Genomic DNA, 13,841 nt, shown 5'->3' on the forward strand with positions numbered 1-13,841 from the left:
CGGTGTTCAAGTTTCCATGGTGGGGACATTTTTAAACAATGAAACCAAGTTCCTATCACTTTGTAAGTCAGTACAGGCTCCATCCATTGGCAGGTAGAGAACAATGATACAATCTACACAGAGAGGTGGGTGCAAGGTGGTACACCGGGCTCCATCCCCAATTACTGCATGACCCATCACTGCATTATGGATCTTCATGACCATGTTCACATTGTCAAAGTTAAATATACAAATGCCAGGGTTCTAATACACGCAGTTTATAGGATTAGCTGCCTTTTGAGGAGTGGTGAGCAGTATTTCAGATTACTATCTCTATTACTACTCAGATCATTATTTCCTCCATTTTTAAATTCTCCAATTCTCACTTTGGAGCAAGGAGACTACATTTTAAACTCCACTTACCTGTAAAGAGATGTGCACACGTTTTTTTCAGCTTGTTGGCTTGATCATATAACTTTCGAGAGCTTTTGTTGGATGTTGGAGTCAACCTCTGTCTCATGGTTTTGATGCCTTGTCTAGAGTCTGGGTTGAAAAAAATCACAATCGGGAACCACTGGGTATAATTCAACAGGTCCACGGCCTTGGGAGTGACATCCAGTAGCGCGTGCTTGTCCTGTTAGAAATGGGAAAAGGTCACGGAAAGGGCGTGTCGAGTCACACAGCATTGAAGAGTTTGTCTTAATAAGTAAAGGCAACATCAGGTAAAACTTGTCAATTTAAATAAAAAAGCAGAGGACATTTCTCTTCATATTATGTCTACTAAATATTACCGATCTATTAGAATTCCCGAGGAAATGCGTTAACAGGTAATTTGGTTCAAAGCTGCGAACTCTCGGAAAAAACCACACATCACCACCACAGATTACCCAGTAGTTTCCACACAAAGAAACACCTTGCGTTTATACCCCTCTTTTTTTTACTGTTGACATCTAATGAACACTAAAATACAGACTCTATCCTCAAAATGACTGTACTAAACCACGACTCAGTTCCTCTGGCAACGTGGCCTTGGGGTCCACTTTCTCACCTGTTCAATGATCTGCCGCACGGTATTTAAACGCACCACCCCACTGGATTTCTCAGAGCCTGCATCTTTTGGTTCCGTTTCTGCAAAAGCGAAAACAAGAGGCTAAATAATTTTTTGCAAACCCATGACTACCAAATACTGCAACCCCACATCAGCAATGACAGGACATCCGCCTGAGACACCACCTGGTACGAGGCAACGGGGACGACCCACACAGGCTGCGGAGCCAAAATGTAATCATAAGGAAACACGCAGTCCCACCGGTGAGGCGAGTGGCCTGCACTGTTCACAATATCAGTGTCACCAAATAATTTAGAAAAAAGGACACTAGAAAGACATAAAAATCAAGTATATTTCAGGATTCATGGCTGCATTCAGAATTTTAAGAAATAAGCCATGAAAGACAAAACTGGAAAACTGGGACAATGGAGAAAAACCGGAAAAACGGACTACATAGTGAGTGTTATTGACCCAGTGTTAAGTTTCTTGGCTGTGATGATGGCAGTGTGGTTGTGCAGGAAGAGAGGTCTTCGCTCTTAGGGCATTCGCAAGGACAAAGAGTATTATAATGTCTGCAACGTCGACTTTCTAATGGTTCAGCAGAAATTTTGAGTCTGTAAATGGTGTCGATGGGGGGAGAGGCATATAGCAAAATGTTAACAACTTATGATGGGGACTCCAGGGGCGTTCACTGTTTTTTCATTTTTTTTCTGTGTAATTAGATATTTTTCAAGTGAAAATTTTGTGAGGAAAAAAATACCACCGACAGACTTACTAGCAGTTTGGAAGAGGTCGGGTAGCTCATTTGACAGCTTTTCCATTGCTACGTCTGCGATGGGGCCAAATAAGACCACGGGTCTCTTGAAACCGGCTGAAATGAGACAAGAAAGGCAATGAAAACACATACACTCCCTCAGCTGTTAAAATAAAAAGCAGAAGTATTTTATGGGCTACTGATATGTCTACATGAAAGCAACTGTATGTTCTCCCACCAATCCAGCCCAGCTCTTTTCTGAATATGCCTTCATTCCCCTATTATTAAACATAAACTTCACTATAGCTAATATATAAAAATTTCTGAATGGCAGTATGGAAAAAAATAACTGAGGAAAAATAAATGAATAAAAAATAACTCAGGTTGTGAAACATGCTTCCATTTACGAGTTTGCACAGCTGGCCTATGTATAAGCCTTCTTTTGTGTTTGAACAAGAGTCCAACTCTACAACCTTGCTTTTGGTCTAAGCGATATAGGTAAGTTTGAACTTGATGGTTACGATCTGAAAATGAAGAAAGACGGGCTCAGAGTCCGGTCAGATCATTTGGCTTCCTCACCTTCTCGCAGCAAAACCCTCTCATAAGCCGGGAACTTGGTGCTGACCGACACAACAGCTGTCAGGTCTTCCCGGCTCTTCCGTAAGTTCTTCTTCATGCCGGACCTCTGGCCGCGCATCCTCCAGAAGTCCGCCCTGTCCCCAGCGTTGTCTCTCTGGGCATTCTGCACGCTGGCCATTTGTTCAGCTCTGAGGGAGGAAACCACAGGAAGTCAATCTCTAAAGCTACAAGATGTGCATATGTGCATGTCGCTAACCAGGTCTACTCAGTGTTGCTTATGAACCTGGGTTAGGGAAGATACAGCTTGGCCACGGAGAGGTTTCACAGGGTGGGAAATGTGGGGACGCTCTCTTCCCAGTGGAGGCAGATAAAGGCTTGGTCCCCATAAAACCCACCAGAAGTTGCTCAGTAATAAACACCCTAGAAGTGGCTCATTCTGACAGGCTGGTATACAGCACACGGACCTGAGATCCCTGCCAAAATACAAGTGTCGGCAAACCATCAAGTGTCCGCTGGGGTTAAGGACAAGGGGCACTCACTGAAAAAGGGCAGCGTATCTCTAAGAGGTGTGCCGGTGCGCTACAGCCGCTCGGTACCTGCCCACATGCCATGCGAAGCGGTGGACATTCCTCAGGATGTTGTTCAAAGCCAGCCGAGTGCAAGAACCAACTACGTGATGCTGAACACTCGCACAGACCAGCCGGCAGCTATTTCCAGTCCCAGGCCCCTCCTCGTAGACAAGGAGGAGACGCTGGGAGAGGCTTGGGGGCAAATACTGGAGCCACGGGCGGCTTCCCTTTGGAGAGGGGTGGGGCTGTGGTTTATCTGCGGGAAGGACATGGAAGGGGCGTGTGGGAACGTGTGATTTCACATACCTGCTCTTGTTGGGGATTAAGCCTTTCTCCAGTTCGTTTCCGATCCTCACGGCCAGCCAGTGGCCCAGCTTGCCATCATACAGGGTGTCCACCACTCGGAAGACCTCCCCTCTGGTGAAGGCCAGGCTCTGTGGAGTTTCCTTCTCACACTCAAAGTGGCTTCTTATAAAAAACGAATCCCCTCTGCCACAAGCCAGTATGTCTCTGTACACTGAGAGACAAACGCAACACTGTCTGCTGCATTCTGCTTACCTGGAGGTCTTTTCCTAAAGAGCCACCAGCTTCTCCTACTTCTGATCACCCCCTTTCCCTCCTGTCCATTCAGCAAAGCCAGTGTACAGACTGTATAGGAACCACAGCACAAACAGGAAAAAGACTAAAACAACTAAGGTCTGAGCAGCTGTGATGGTTAAGGTCCCGTGTCAATTTGACCGGCTCACACGATGCCCAGATATTTTGGCCAAATGTTATTCTGGGTGTTTTGAAAGGAGATTCATGTTTAAATTGGTAAACTAAGTAAAGAAGATTGCACTCTGCGATGTGGGTGGGCCTCAGCCAATCAGTTGAAGGTCTGAATATAACAAACAGATGAACCCTCCCCTGACTTGGAGAAAACTAACTCTTCCTGCTTTTGAGCTGGGATATCAGTTTTTCCTGCCTTCACATTCAAATGGAGGGATCACCAGCTCTTTCTGGGTCTCAAGCCTGCCAGTTTCAGGATTCCAACTACACCATTGACCCTCTCGGTTCTCAGGCCTTTGGACTTGGACTAAAACTAGATTATTAGTTCTCCTGAGTCTCCAGCTTGACATTCACTCTGCAGATCCTGGGATTTTCCAGCTTCCCTAATTATTAGGCTAATTCCTTATAATCAGTCAATCCATCTCTCTCTCTACAGCACACATACATACACCCTACTGGTTTTGTTTCTCTAGAGAACCCCAATGTAGTTGTCGATCAATCCTCTGAAGCAGACAGGGAAAATACTATCAATGAAAATACTACCATTTTAAAATACTAATTCCCATTTTATAGGTGGAAACAATGAGGCCTGGTCAGGGGAAGCAACCTGTCAGACTGATAAACGGGAGGTAATGTGGGAGCTGACCAGTAAGTGTGGCTGTTTGCATCTATCCTGTGAAAGGCTCAGGAATAACTCCAGGCCGTACTTATGGATGGATCGCTGTCCAGAACAGAAGTCGCATTCCCAAATGATACAAGCAGGGGGATTATTTCAGGGGGTGCATAGAATACTTTCTACAGAAAGTTAAATGGCACCCAAACTGTCTCCTGAGATTAGGTGTTAGAATCCATTTCAATTTTTAACACCCAAATTTACGTCTTCTGGTCCCAAGGCACCTCTCTCATCCTCCCCACAGTCCCCGCTCTGCCCCATTAAAATAATGGACAAAGCCGCTCACCATCAGGTCGGCTCTGAGCCAAAATGGTCACCATTTCGCCTTTGGGGATTTCTAACAGGTAGAGAACAGCATCTTCTCGAACCAGCCCTCTAAAATCCTGTGTGTTCACCTGACAGAAAGAGCAAAGGGGAAAAACGAAAACAAAGTTTGCAAAAAGGTGCCACCTGAGGTTTTTATCTGATTGCTTTCATCAGGGTCTTCCCAGGGTGAAACTCAGATGTAAAGGTGAGGGGATTAAGAAGTACAAATAGGTAGTTACAGAATAGCCATGGGGATGTAAAATACAGTGTAGGAAATGGAGTAGCCAAAGAACTTACACGCATGATCCATGGACATGAACAATGGTGTGGGGACTGCCTGAGGGAGTAGGGGGCACTGGGTGGGGTGGGGGGATCAGGACAACTGTAATAGCATAATAAATAAAATATAATAATAATAATAAAAGAAGCCCTTAGTGTCCCTACTCAAGCCCTTCCAGCACCCTGCTGCCAGCCTGGGCTGTGTGGGCACCGCTACCCCTTTCTGCCTCCCCACACTGCCAACCGCCCCTTAGGAATATGCATTCCGTCGAAGACCTGTCACTAGATCAGATCAGAACTTTTGGGGGCTGTGTCTGGTCTTCTTTGAGGCTGCTATTGAGGTGGCCAGGGAGGTAATGTACAATCAGGAAACAGGCAACTAGAATGCAATAGGGAGTGGTGGGGTCTATGGCAAAGAAGCATCCTGGCCCCTCTGAAGGCATGAACGCAGTTTTTAAATTAGTTCAAACAAAAGCCTAAAAATAAAGGTTCTAATCAATTCCACCTTTCTCCTACAGCTTCTATCACCTAAAAAGGTATTTAATGAGTTTAAGAAATTGAAGAGCATTAGCCTTATATGGCAGACCAATAACCTGATATATAGGCTTATATGTTTAAGCTTCTGACACACACTTATTTCTGGCAAACAGCCCACAACATTTATTCCCCACTGATTTAGCGGGGTACACTGTGAATAGTTTTTGGAAATTAGAAAGCAAGTACATTTGAAACATGGGAAAAAAACATTTTGACATCTTTGTTTTGTACCTTAAAACCATTTTAAAAGAGAAAAACTATAAGTCAGTAAAATGCAAAAATTCTTTTAAAGTCCCTAATGTTTTAATAATGTGTCACAGTAGTGAAAAGACACAAACTTCCCATGAAATCTTTTCTTTGATCATTGAGGACTATAGAATTCTTTAGTTAAATGCTCTATTATAAAAAAAACAATTCATTAACCAATGTTAGAATTTATAATTTAATTAATAATATTAGACTTTATAATTAAGTGAACTAAAACTTACTTGGTGCTTTTAAAATAAAGTGATTTGCTAAAACAATCACATTAACTTTCCCTTTGAGACAATATTTAGCAACAAGGACAACAGTCTTCCCTGTCTTGCTGTCCCCCAAACCAGGATCACTGCACCTTGTCGTACGACCTTTCTCATGCCACTTGTAGATCTATGCCTGTGTCTACATATGACAGGATGGCCACTGGTATGTTTTTACAGGCATACATATGCTTATATTTGTTTATTTAAGTAATACAGGGCCACAGGGCTAGGGAAAACCTTAATGGTCCCTCTGTCCACCTCTATGGTCACGTGAGACTGACCATCCAGCAAGCCAAAAAACCAGTCAAAATTCAAGCACACATGCTGGTTACAGGTAAATCCACATGTTTATAAGCAAACTTAGAAGTTTTTTTTCCTCTTTTCCACGCCCTAAAAGTTTCTGAAAGAGAAATGACAACCATACCAGACAAATAATAAGCAACAAGCTAGGCCAAGCACAAAAGCATGTCAATTTCTGTTATTTACAAGGCACAGGTTCGGCCCCACACAGCACACTCTGCTTTCGTTCATCACCTGACCAAAGGAAGAGCCATACTTAAAAAACCTGCGATACAAGAAAGGGATTAGTACACACAGACAGTTCACCACACGGGTTCAATTTGCCATGAGAGGCTGTTCTGAAACAAGGTTGAAAAAACAACAACAACAAAAAACCCCACAGGGCAGCACTTCGATGCTTTGAAGGTTAGTTGTACAGTCCTCTCCGATAACTATCTTCTTATCCTCTAGTTTACTGTCCACAGGCCCTACCCTGTCTGGTGTGAACCCGAAGGGGACTCCATAGCAGCCTCTGCCGCAGCAGGTGAGCTCAATCTTTTTCACCCCTTCACAGAACTGGGGGCTCCTGTTGTAGTCAACAGAAAATTTATTTTCAGCCAAGAACGAGGAAGCCAGTTCCCATAGTTTCCTCCTTGCTCCCAAATGAAAGCAGGGAACAATATATACGCACTGCACCCCTGACACCTCACCCACGGAAGCATGTCTCCCCATCCTGAACAAGCCACGGAGAGGTCAGCCTGCCATGTCCCTGCGTGAATTCCCTATTTTTTTCCCATGAAAATTTAGAAAATCTTTTTCCCCCTGAGTACAAGAATATCTTATCCTTGATCCTTTAAGAGCAAAAGCTTCCACACTTCTCCCTGCCTTCCTAAGGCCCTGACACTAGCTAGGGAACACGCTTTTTCTTCGTTGGCATCATCCACTCCAGAGCAAACTGGTATGAGCTGGCCTTTGGATGGGATTCTTATCAGGAGCACTTGGTGAGTGATGTTTCCTAGGATCATGTGGTACCGCGAGGTTCACTCAGGTACACTTGGTCTTCTAGGATCCTGGCTGCAGCCAAAGAGGGTCTAGAATGTCACTGGAAAGCTTCAGCAGGGCTCATGATCAAGGTCTGCCCTTCGTGTCCTCCAGAAACGAAACCTGAGCCCCTGCAATGGGGCCAAGAGCCAAGAAGGAAGTGGAAGAGGGCTGCCTGTTTCGTGCTCTGCTGCCTGCTTCCCCGGGAACTCTGCTCTTTATTCCCTTTCCTCTGAGCCTAGATGCTCTTACCAGACCCCCCAGTAAGTCCTACCTAAAAAATGCAAGTTTACAGAAGCAGAAATTCCAGTGAAGCCAGTCCCCTAGCATTCTGTATTTGCATAATCAAGAGGTACCTGACATTCTTGAAGTTTATTCCAAAATCAGTGGGAAATACATTACATGTATCTCATAAAATGTCAAAGCTGAGCTGGCTATCATTTTTCAAAACCAATACATTATACAAATATATATACAGTAACTTTAAAAGTATCCATATTTGATTAACCTAGAAATCCTCCTTCTGGACAACTGTAGATGAACATAACATATTCAGTGGCACCAACTTATTATTTTCCAATGGGTAACAAAAGGAACATTGACCTTCATATTCTATGCCAGGAACTCTGCTAGGTGTTTGTGTTATATATTCTAATTTTACAGGGTCCCTGCAAGGCAGGTATTCTTATCCCCCTTGGACGGATGCAGAAACCTGTCGAGGGTCACAGAACTGATGAGAGGCTGGGATGCTGTTCAGATCCGATGATCTGGTGCCAATACCCACCTCTGCTCAATGACAGCACACTGCCTTAACGAGTGACAACCAGACAGGGGAATCGACGAAAAACCAAACATTAGCAAGATCTTTTCAAGGCTCTTCTTCCTAGGCCTTTAGTGAGTCTCAGTTTTTTTTGTTACTCAAGCGAATACAAATCTTTGTGAGGGTCTTGAACACTGTAAGTTCCCCCACAGGAGTGAGTTTTGGGTTCTAGGGCTGAGAAAACAGGACCCATTCCAGGGAAAATGGCACCTTGATGCTGGAGGTCCACACACGTGTAGCCGATCCATTTTCACAAGCGGGACCACTCTGCCCCCGCTTCTGTAAGCCCCCCAGAAAACATCACTCTTTCCCTGTAACTTCTAGAAACAGGACTAGGCTTTCCTTACCTTCAGAATTTGGTCCCCTTCTTGGAGGCCTTCTTGCTCTGCCGAGGTCCCCTCTTGGATGCCGGCCACAAATATCCCGACATCATTGCCACCGGCCAACCGTAAGCCCACGCTGTCTCCCTTCCTGAACTTCACCATTATGGTGTTGGGGCTGCAAGGATTTCATTTTCAGAAAGGAAAAATGGAAGATTATTTTTGTAAGAGGAAACCAACATTAGGAGATGAGAGATTTAATTTCTTCTATCTACAGACTGATTGATGTTTAAGTCTCTCATTTCCCCCATGTAATGTATAATTTTATCAGCCCCAGTACTGTAAGATGAATGTCATAGGCCCACTTTATCCGTGAAGAAGTAGAAATATAAAATGTTTATGTGAGCTCATTCAAGATTAGAAAAGCAATAAAGGGCAAGGTTAAAATTACAAAACTAAGGCCACGTGAACTACTCTTCCAAAGGAAAGCCTGCCGCCACTCCAGGGCTCTTGTCACATGGACGCACAGCCTGGGTTCTCATTATCAAGTGCAGAGCGTGGTGTCCCTTTCCTCCCCCCACACACTGGGATCACCATCTGTGTGGTCACTGCAGCCCCCACAGAGGCATTAGGCAGTACCTCACCTATCTGGAGTCACCAACCTGCCAAACTCAAATATTCAGAATCACGTTCCGGAGAAATCGCCAGGTGAAAAGGACGTGCAGACAAAGTCAACAACACAAACTTTACCCCACTTCCTCATTTTGCTCGTCTACAAATGATTTCTTTCTCATAAACACTAGCAACAAGGGTTGATTAAGGGTGGCTGGTTTTAAGCAAAATCACCATCTGCTGTTAAAAAAACACCATTTTTCTGGATTTCAGTTAAGGAGACAGAGCTGTGTGGAAAAACAAAGGGGTTTAAAGGCTGAAAATAGATACCCGTATATCGCTTCATCTTCAGGACTGGGACGAAGAAAATTTCTCGGTACGGCTTTTGATTGAAGAGCTGTGAAATAAAAAGCATCTGTCATTACCAACCTGGACAAAGGGCGTCTGTCCATCACAAAATATAAAGATCATCAAACCTATGCCCTGGCCGGTGTGGCTCAGCTGCCTGGGCATCATCCCTCAAACCAATAGGTTGCATGTTTGACTCTCGGTCGGGGGACATGCCTACGTTGTGGGTTCAGTCTGAAGTTGGGCTGCATGGGCAGGAGGCAGCTAATCGATGTTTCTCCCTCCTTTATCCTCTCGGGGAAAAAAAATCACAAAATCCACGAAAAATTCAGTTCTGTACCTTACGCTACCCACATCATCACATCCAACAATAAAAATAATTCTTTAAAGTGAAGTTCAATTTTAAGACAGCAGGTACCAATGGTTTCTCAAAATAAGTGAGAAATGAACCTATAAAATGCAAGGTATAGAATCATACATATCAGAAAATAGTATTTTTTAAAACTGAAAAACAAAACAAAAGAAAAAAAACCATCCCTGGCTAGTGTGGTTCAGTAGATTGAGTACCGGCCTGCAAACTCAAAGGTCATTGGTTTGATCCCCAGTCAGGGCACATGCCTGGATTGTGGGCCAGGTCCCTAGTAGGGGGTGTGCAAAAGGCAACCAACATCCATGTTTCTCTTGCTCTTTCCCTCTCCCTCCCTTCTCTCCAAAAATAAATAAAATATTTTAAAAACACCACATTATAATGCTATTTTCTCATGGATAAATATTTATGCATGTAAAGTCAAGGTAGTAAGTTTAGGGTGGTACAGACAGGGATAAGGAACAGGGTTGAGATCAAAGACGGGATATAAAAGGACCTCAACCAATCAAATACGACAAAAAGTGACTGATACAATTAAAAATATCTATTTGGTCTCTGCCCCCAGTTCCTACACAAAGTGCCTAAAATCCCCATAATTTCCAGGGCAGTAGGGGGGCCAGGAGCATCTTTTGCTCTAACACTTGGTGTTTGCCCCCGGTTCCTGACACAGAGCTCCTACACCCCCTGGAATTTCCTGGGTGACAGGAGAGTCCTTTGTTCTAAAGTCACAGCTCCTGTTAGTAGTGGCTTCTACTAATGAGCTGTTGGAAATGGAAGAGACAGTGTTTACTATTCTGTAAAAACGAGGCTTAGCCTGAAACATAAGATTTCAAATACTTGAACCATAATGTCTTGATGTTTTATTCAAGACACGCCTCCTGGTGGGCTCCTGGAGAGCCTCAGCACGTAGCTGGTCCCCAGGATGAGCACGCCGTGGCCAGAAGTTTGGGACTTTCAGCCTGCCTGCCCATCCATCATCCAGGGAGGGGTGAGGAGGTGGAGACTGAGGTAATAATTGATCGTGCACATGACAAAGCCTCCACAAAACCATGGGGTTCACACTGCTTCCAAGTTGGTGAGCACACGGATGGGCTAGGAGAGCGCAGGCTTTGAGGAGGCATGGAAGCTCCCCTTCCCCCATACCTTGTTCTATAGGGCTATACATTCCTTTCCCCCATACCTTGCTCTATAGGGCTATATGTCGCATGTGGCTGTTCCTGAGTTACCACTTTATAATAAGCCAGTATTAGCAAGTACAGTGCTTTTCTGAGCTCTGTGAACCATTCCAGCAAATTATCAAACTGGAGAAGAGGGTCATGGGAACTCCGGGTTTAGAGCTGGTTGGTCAGAAGTAAAGGTGATAACCTGGGACTGGAGATGGGTGTCTGAAGTGAGGGCATCCTGTGGGTCAGAGCCCTTAACTTGTGGGGTCTGCAGGGGGTCAGTGTCAGAATGGAACTGAATCACAGGACAACCCAGTTGGTGTCTGGAGACTTTGAGACCTGGAAGTTGAGGGGAGGGAGAAACCTACACATCTGGTGTTGAAAGTATTGTGAGCAGGAACAGCTCAGGCTGGGATCAGAAACGGGAGACAAAAGAACCATAACTAGTCAAATGGAACAAAATGTGACCAATCTGTTGGCAGCAAAAGGACTGTTTTTCTCTACATTTTTTTTAATATTAAGAGAAAGAGCCCTGGCCAGCATAGCCCAGGTGGTTGGGTGTCTTCCCACAAACTGAAAGGTCACCAGTTTGATTCCAGGTCAGGGTATCTGCCTGGGTTGCGGGCCTGGCCTCTGGTTGGGGTGAGTGTGAAAGGCAAGCAACCAATTGATGTTTCTCTCTCACATTTCTCTCCTTCTCATTCTCCCTACCTTCCCCTCTCTCTAAATAAAAAAAATCTTTTAAGAGGAAAGACAGAAAGAAAGATAGGAATGATTCTTCCATATTTGAAAATAATTTTTTAAAATAATTTCTCTCTCATTCCAGCCATCCTCTGGATTTACCAAACAGAAACTTCTGAAAGTGACTGTTTAAAATGAGCCCTTGGCCCTGGCTGGGTAGTTCATGTGCTTAGAGCGTCATCCTGATGCACCAAGGCTGTGGGTTTGATCCCGGGTCACGGCACACACAAGAATCAACCATGAATATGCAAATAAGGGGAACAACAAACTGATGTTTCTCTCTCTCCCTCTCCCCTTTCCTCTCTCTCTCTCTCAAATCAATAAAAAAGTAAATAAAATGAGCCTCACCTGGGGCTTCCTCTTGGTATCTGGGTTCCTTGCTGGTCTCTGTGCCAACCACAGCCGCAACGTCCTCCGCACACTTAAAGGGTGTGGGTGTGGAGCCCACCCTGGACCATCTGTTCTGGATGTCCTCCCTTGAACTTAAGCACATGTCCCATGAATACTCATAATGTGACAGATTCACAATACATATGTGTGCATGGACAGTGATGCATACAAGGGAAAAATACTCATCATCTTACTTTGGCTTTTCCTTCAGCTTTTCGTTTGAGGAATGATAATCGTAGTCGGAATACTGCTGCCGTCTCTCCACTGGAGAAAATGATCGGTTTGACTCTATTTCCGAGACATCTGGTTTCAAAAATTAGAAGGGACTTTTTAATGAAATATTTAAGACCTGTACCAGACATTATCCTCTTCTCTGGTTAGGAAACACGGGAAATGGAAGAGGGGCAGGCAGCAAATGTGCTATTAGCCTAACAGTCTTCCAGAATTGAAAGAAAAAAAACCAGATAGTTGAAAGAGAAAGGCCTTAATTAATAAAGAGAAAGCCAAATATAGAACTTCGGGTTCCTCTTTCATCAGTTTCTAGCAAAGCTGCTACTGGAGAGTCAAAGTTCAATTACTGGAAATATAAATATATATATATATATATATACACATACACACACACACACACTTCTCAAACATTAATGTGCATATGACATACGAATCACCTGAGCCCTCCTTAGACTGCAGTTGTTCGGGGTGGGGGAGGGGTGGGGGTGGGCGCTGAGACAGTGCAATCCTATCAAATTCCCAGATGCTGCTGATGCTGCTGGTGGGGTGGGGACCATGCTTCGAATAGCAAGGCAATATGCTCCCGGCAAGCTGGGGTGATTTCTCTGCACTGCACTCAGAGCACTCACAACGGCTTAGACTTTTGATATAATGGAAATTAAACTAAGTTCTATAAAGCAATCCTTTAAAAAATCAACATCTATCTTAACACTTGAGAACTTAATATTTTTTCTAAACTTGGCTACACAAAGGCAATACTAAATGGTTAACTAGAAAATAACACGATTACTTATTTTTACTGGTAGTTTGTAGGTGGTTAAAAATGCTATCCTACGTATAATTCCTATTTCAGACATGAATGTAGTGTCATGAAATAGAGGAGGTGACACATTGCTAACCAATGAACACACAATGTAAGCCATTGTGACTGCGTCTTCACGGCGTCTGCCTATGTTTGCTATCCTCCATACTGTCTTCTCTCTGTTAGAAATATTAATAGCCACTTAAAAAAAATACACAAGAGATTGCAAGAATGAGCGATTTACAAATGTATGTGGTTAGTTCTTTGAACTGCTGGTACCTACATTTTTCACTAACGAGTTCTATTTTCAGTGGCCTACACGGCGACCACCGCGAGCTCATAAATGCACCGGAATTTCACATTGGAAACCTCATTTCCACAGACGCTTTAATAAGAAAATAACCACCAAACACTTATCTTTTGGAATGAAAAGTTTACAGGAGAGGTTTTCGCTGGAAATTTAACTTCCCGGGGGATGGCCACACTAAGTACAGATCAGAATGCGGAAGCAACAGCCCTCTCTCTTCCAGCCAAGCTCACAGCCTCCTTCCTCTACCTTCTATTTCGGAGTCGCTGTCGTTTAACGAGGGGATGTTGATGAGCGTCTGCTTGCTGTCTCTCAGCACCACTAGCTGGAGTTTTCCTCTCGACTTTTCTATCAGTTTTCGGGCATCCATTAACGACATGTTCTCAGTTACGGTTCCATTTATCTGT

The 13,841-nt window shown here is 44.1% G+C and overlaps 1 protein-coding gene across 6 annotated transcripts in view; it reads right to left on the minus strand.

Annotated features, from left to right (window-relative positions):
• The window catches only part of TJP2 (tight junction protein 2), a 115,432-nt gene that overhangs the window by 13,467 nt on the left and 88,124 nt on the right, over positions 1 to 13,841 (minus strand). For all 6 annotated transcript variants that reach the window (XM_037061702.1, XM_037061699.1, XM_037061697.1 and 3 more), the window contains 11 exons: positions 13,684 to 13,837; positions 12,289 to 12,397; positions 12,053 to 12,186; positions 9,416 to 9,482; positions 8,501 to 8,651; positions 4,657 to 4,765; positions 3,236 to 3,446; positions 2,361 to 2,548; positions 1,803 to 1,898; positions 1,028 to 1,107; positions 403 to 613 (listed from right to left, as the gene is read on the minus strand). In XM_037061702.1, the coding sequence (XP_036917597.1) occupies positions 403 to 613; positions 1,028 to 1,107; positions 1,803 to 1,898; positions 2,361 to 2,548; positions 3,236 to 3,446; positions 4,657 to 4,765; positions 8,501 to 8,651; positions 9,416 to 9,482; positions 12,053 to 12,186; positions 12,289 to 12,397; positions 13,684 to 13,837 (1,510 nt within the window). The remainder of the gene's footprint in view (positions 1 to 402; positions 614 to 1,027; positions 1,108 to 1,802; positions 1,899 to 2,360; positions 2,549 to 3,235; positions 3,447 to 4,656; positions 4,766 to 8,500; positions 8,652 to 9,415; positions 9,483 to 12,052; positions 12,187 to 12,288; positions 12,398 to 13,683; positions 13,838 to 13,841) is intronic.

This window comes from Sturnira hondurensis, unplaced genomic scaffold (genome assembly GCF_014824575.4).
Source record: "Sturnira hondurensis isolate 20B ecotype Veracruz unplaced genomic scaffold, ASM1482457v3 Scaffold0013515, whole genome shotgun sequence".
Lineage (NCBI taxonomy): Eukaryota > Metazoa > Chordata > Mammalia > Chiroptera > Phyllostomidae > Sturnira > Sturnira hondurensis.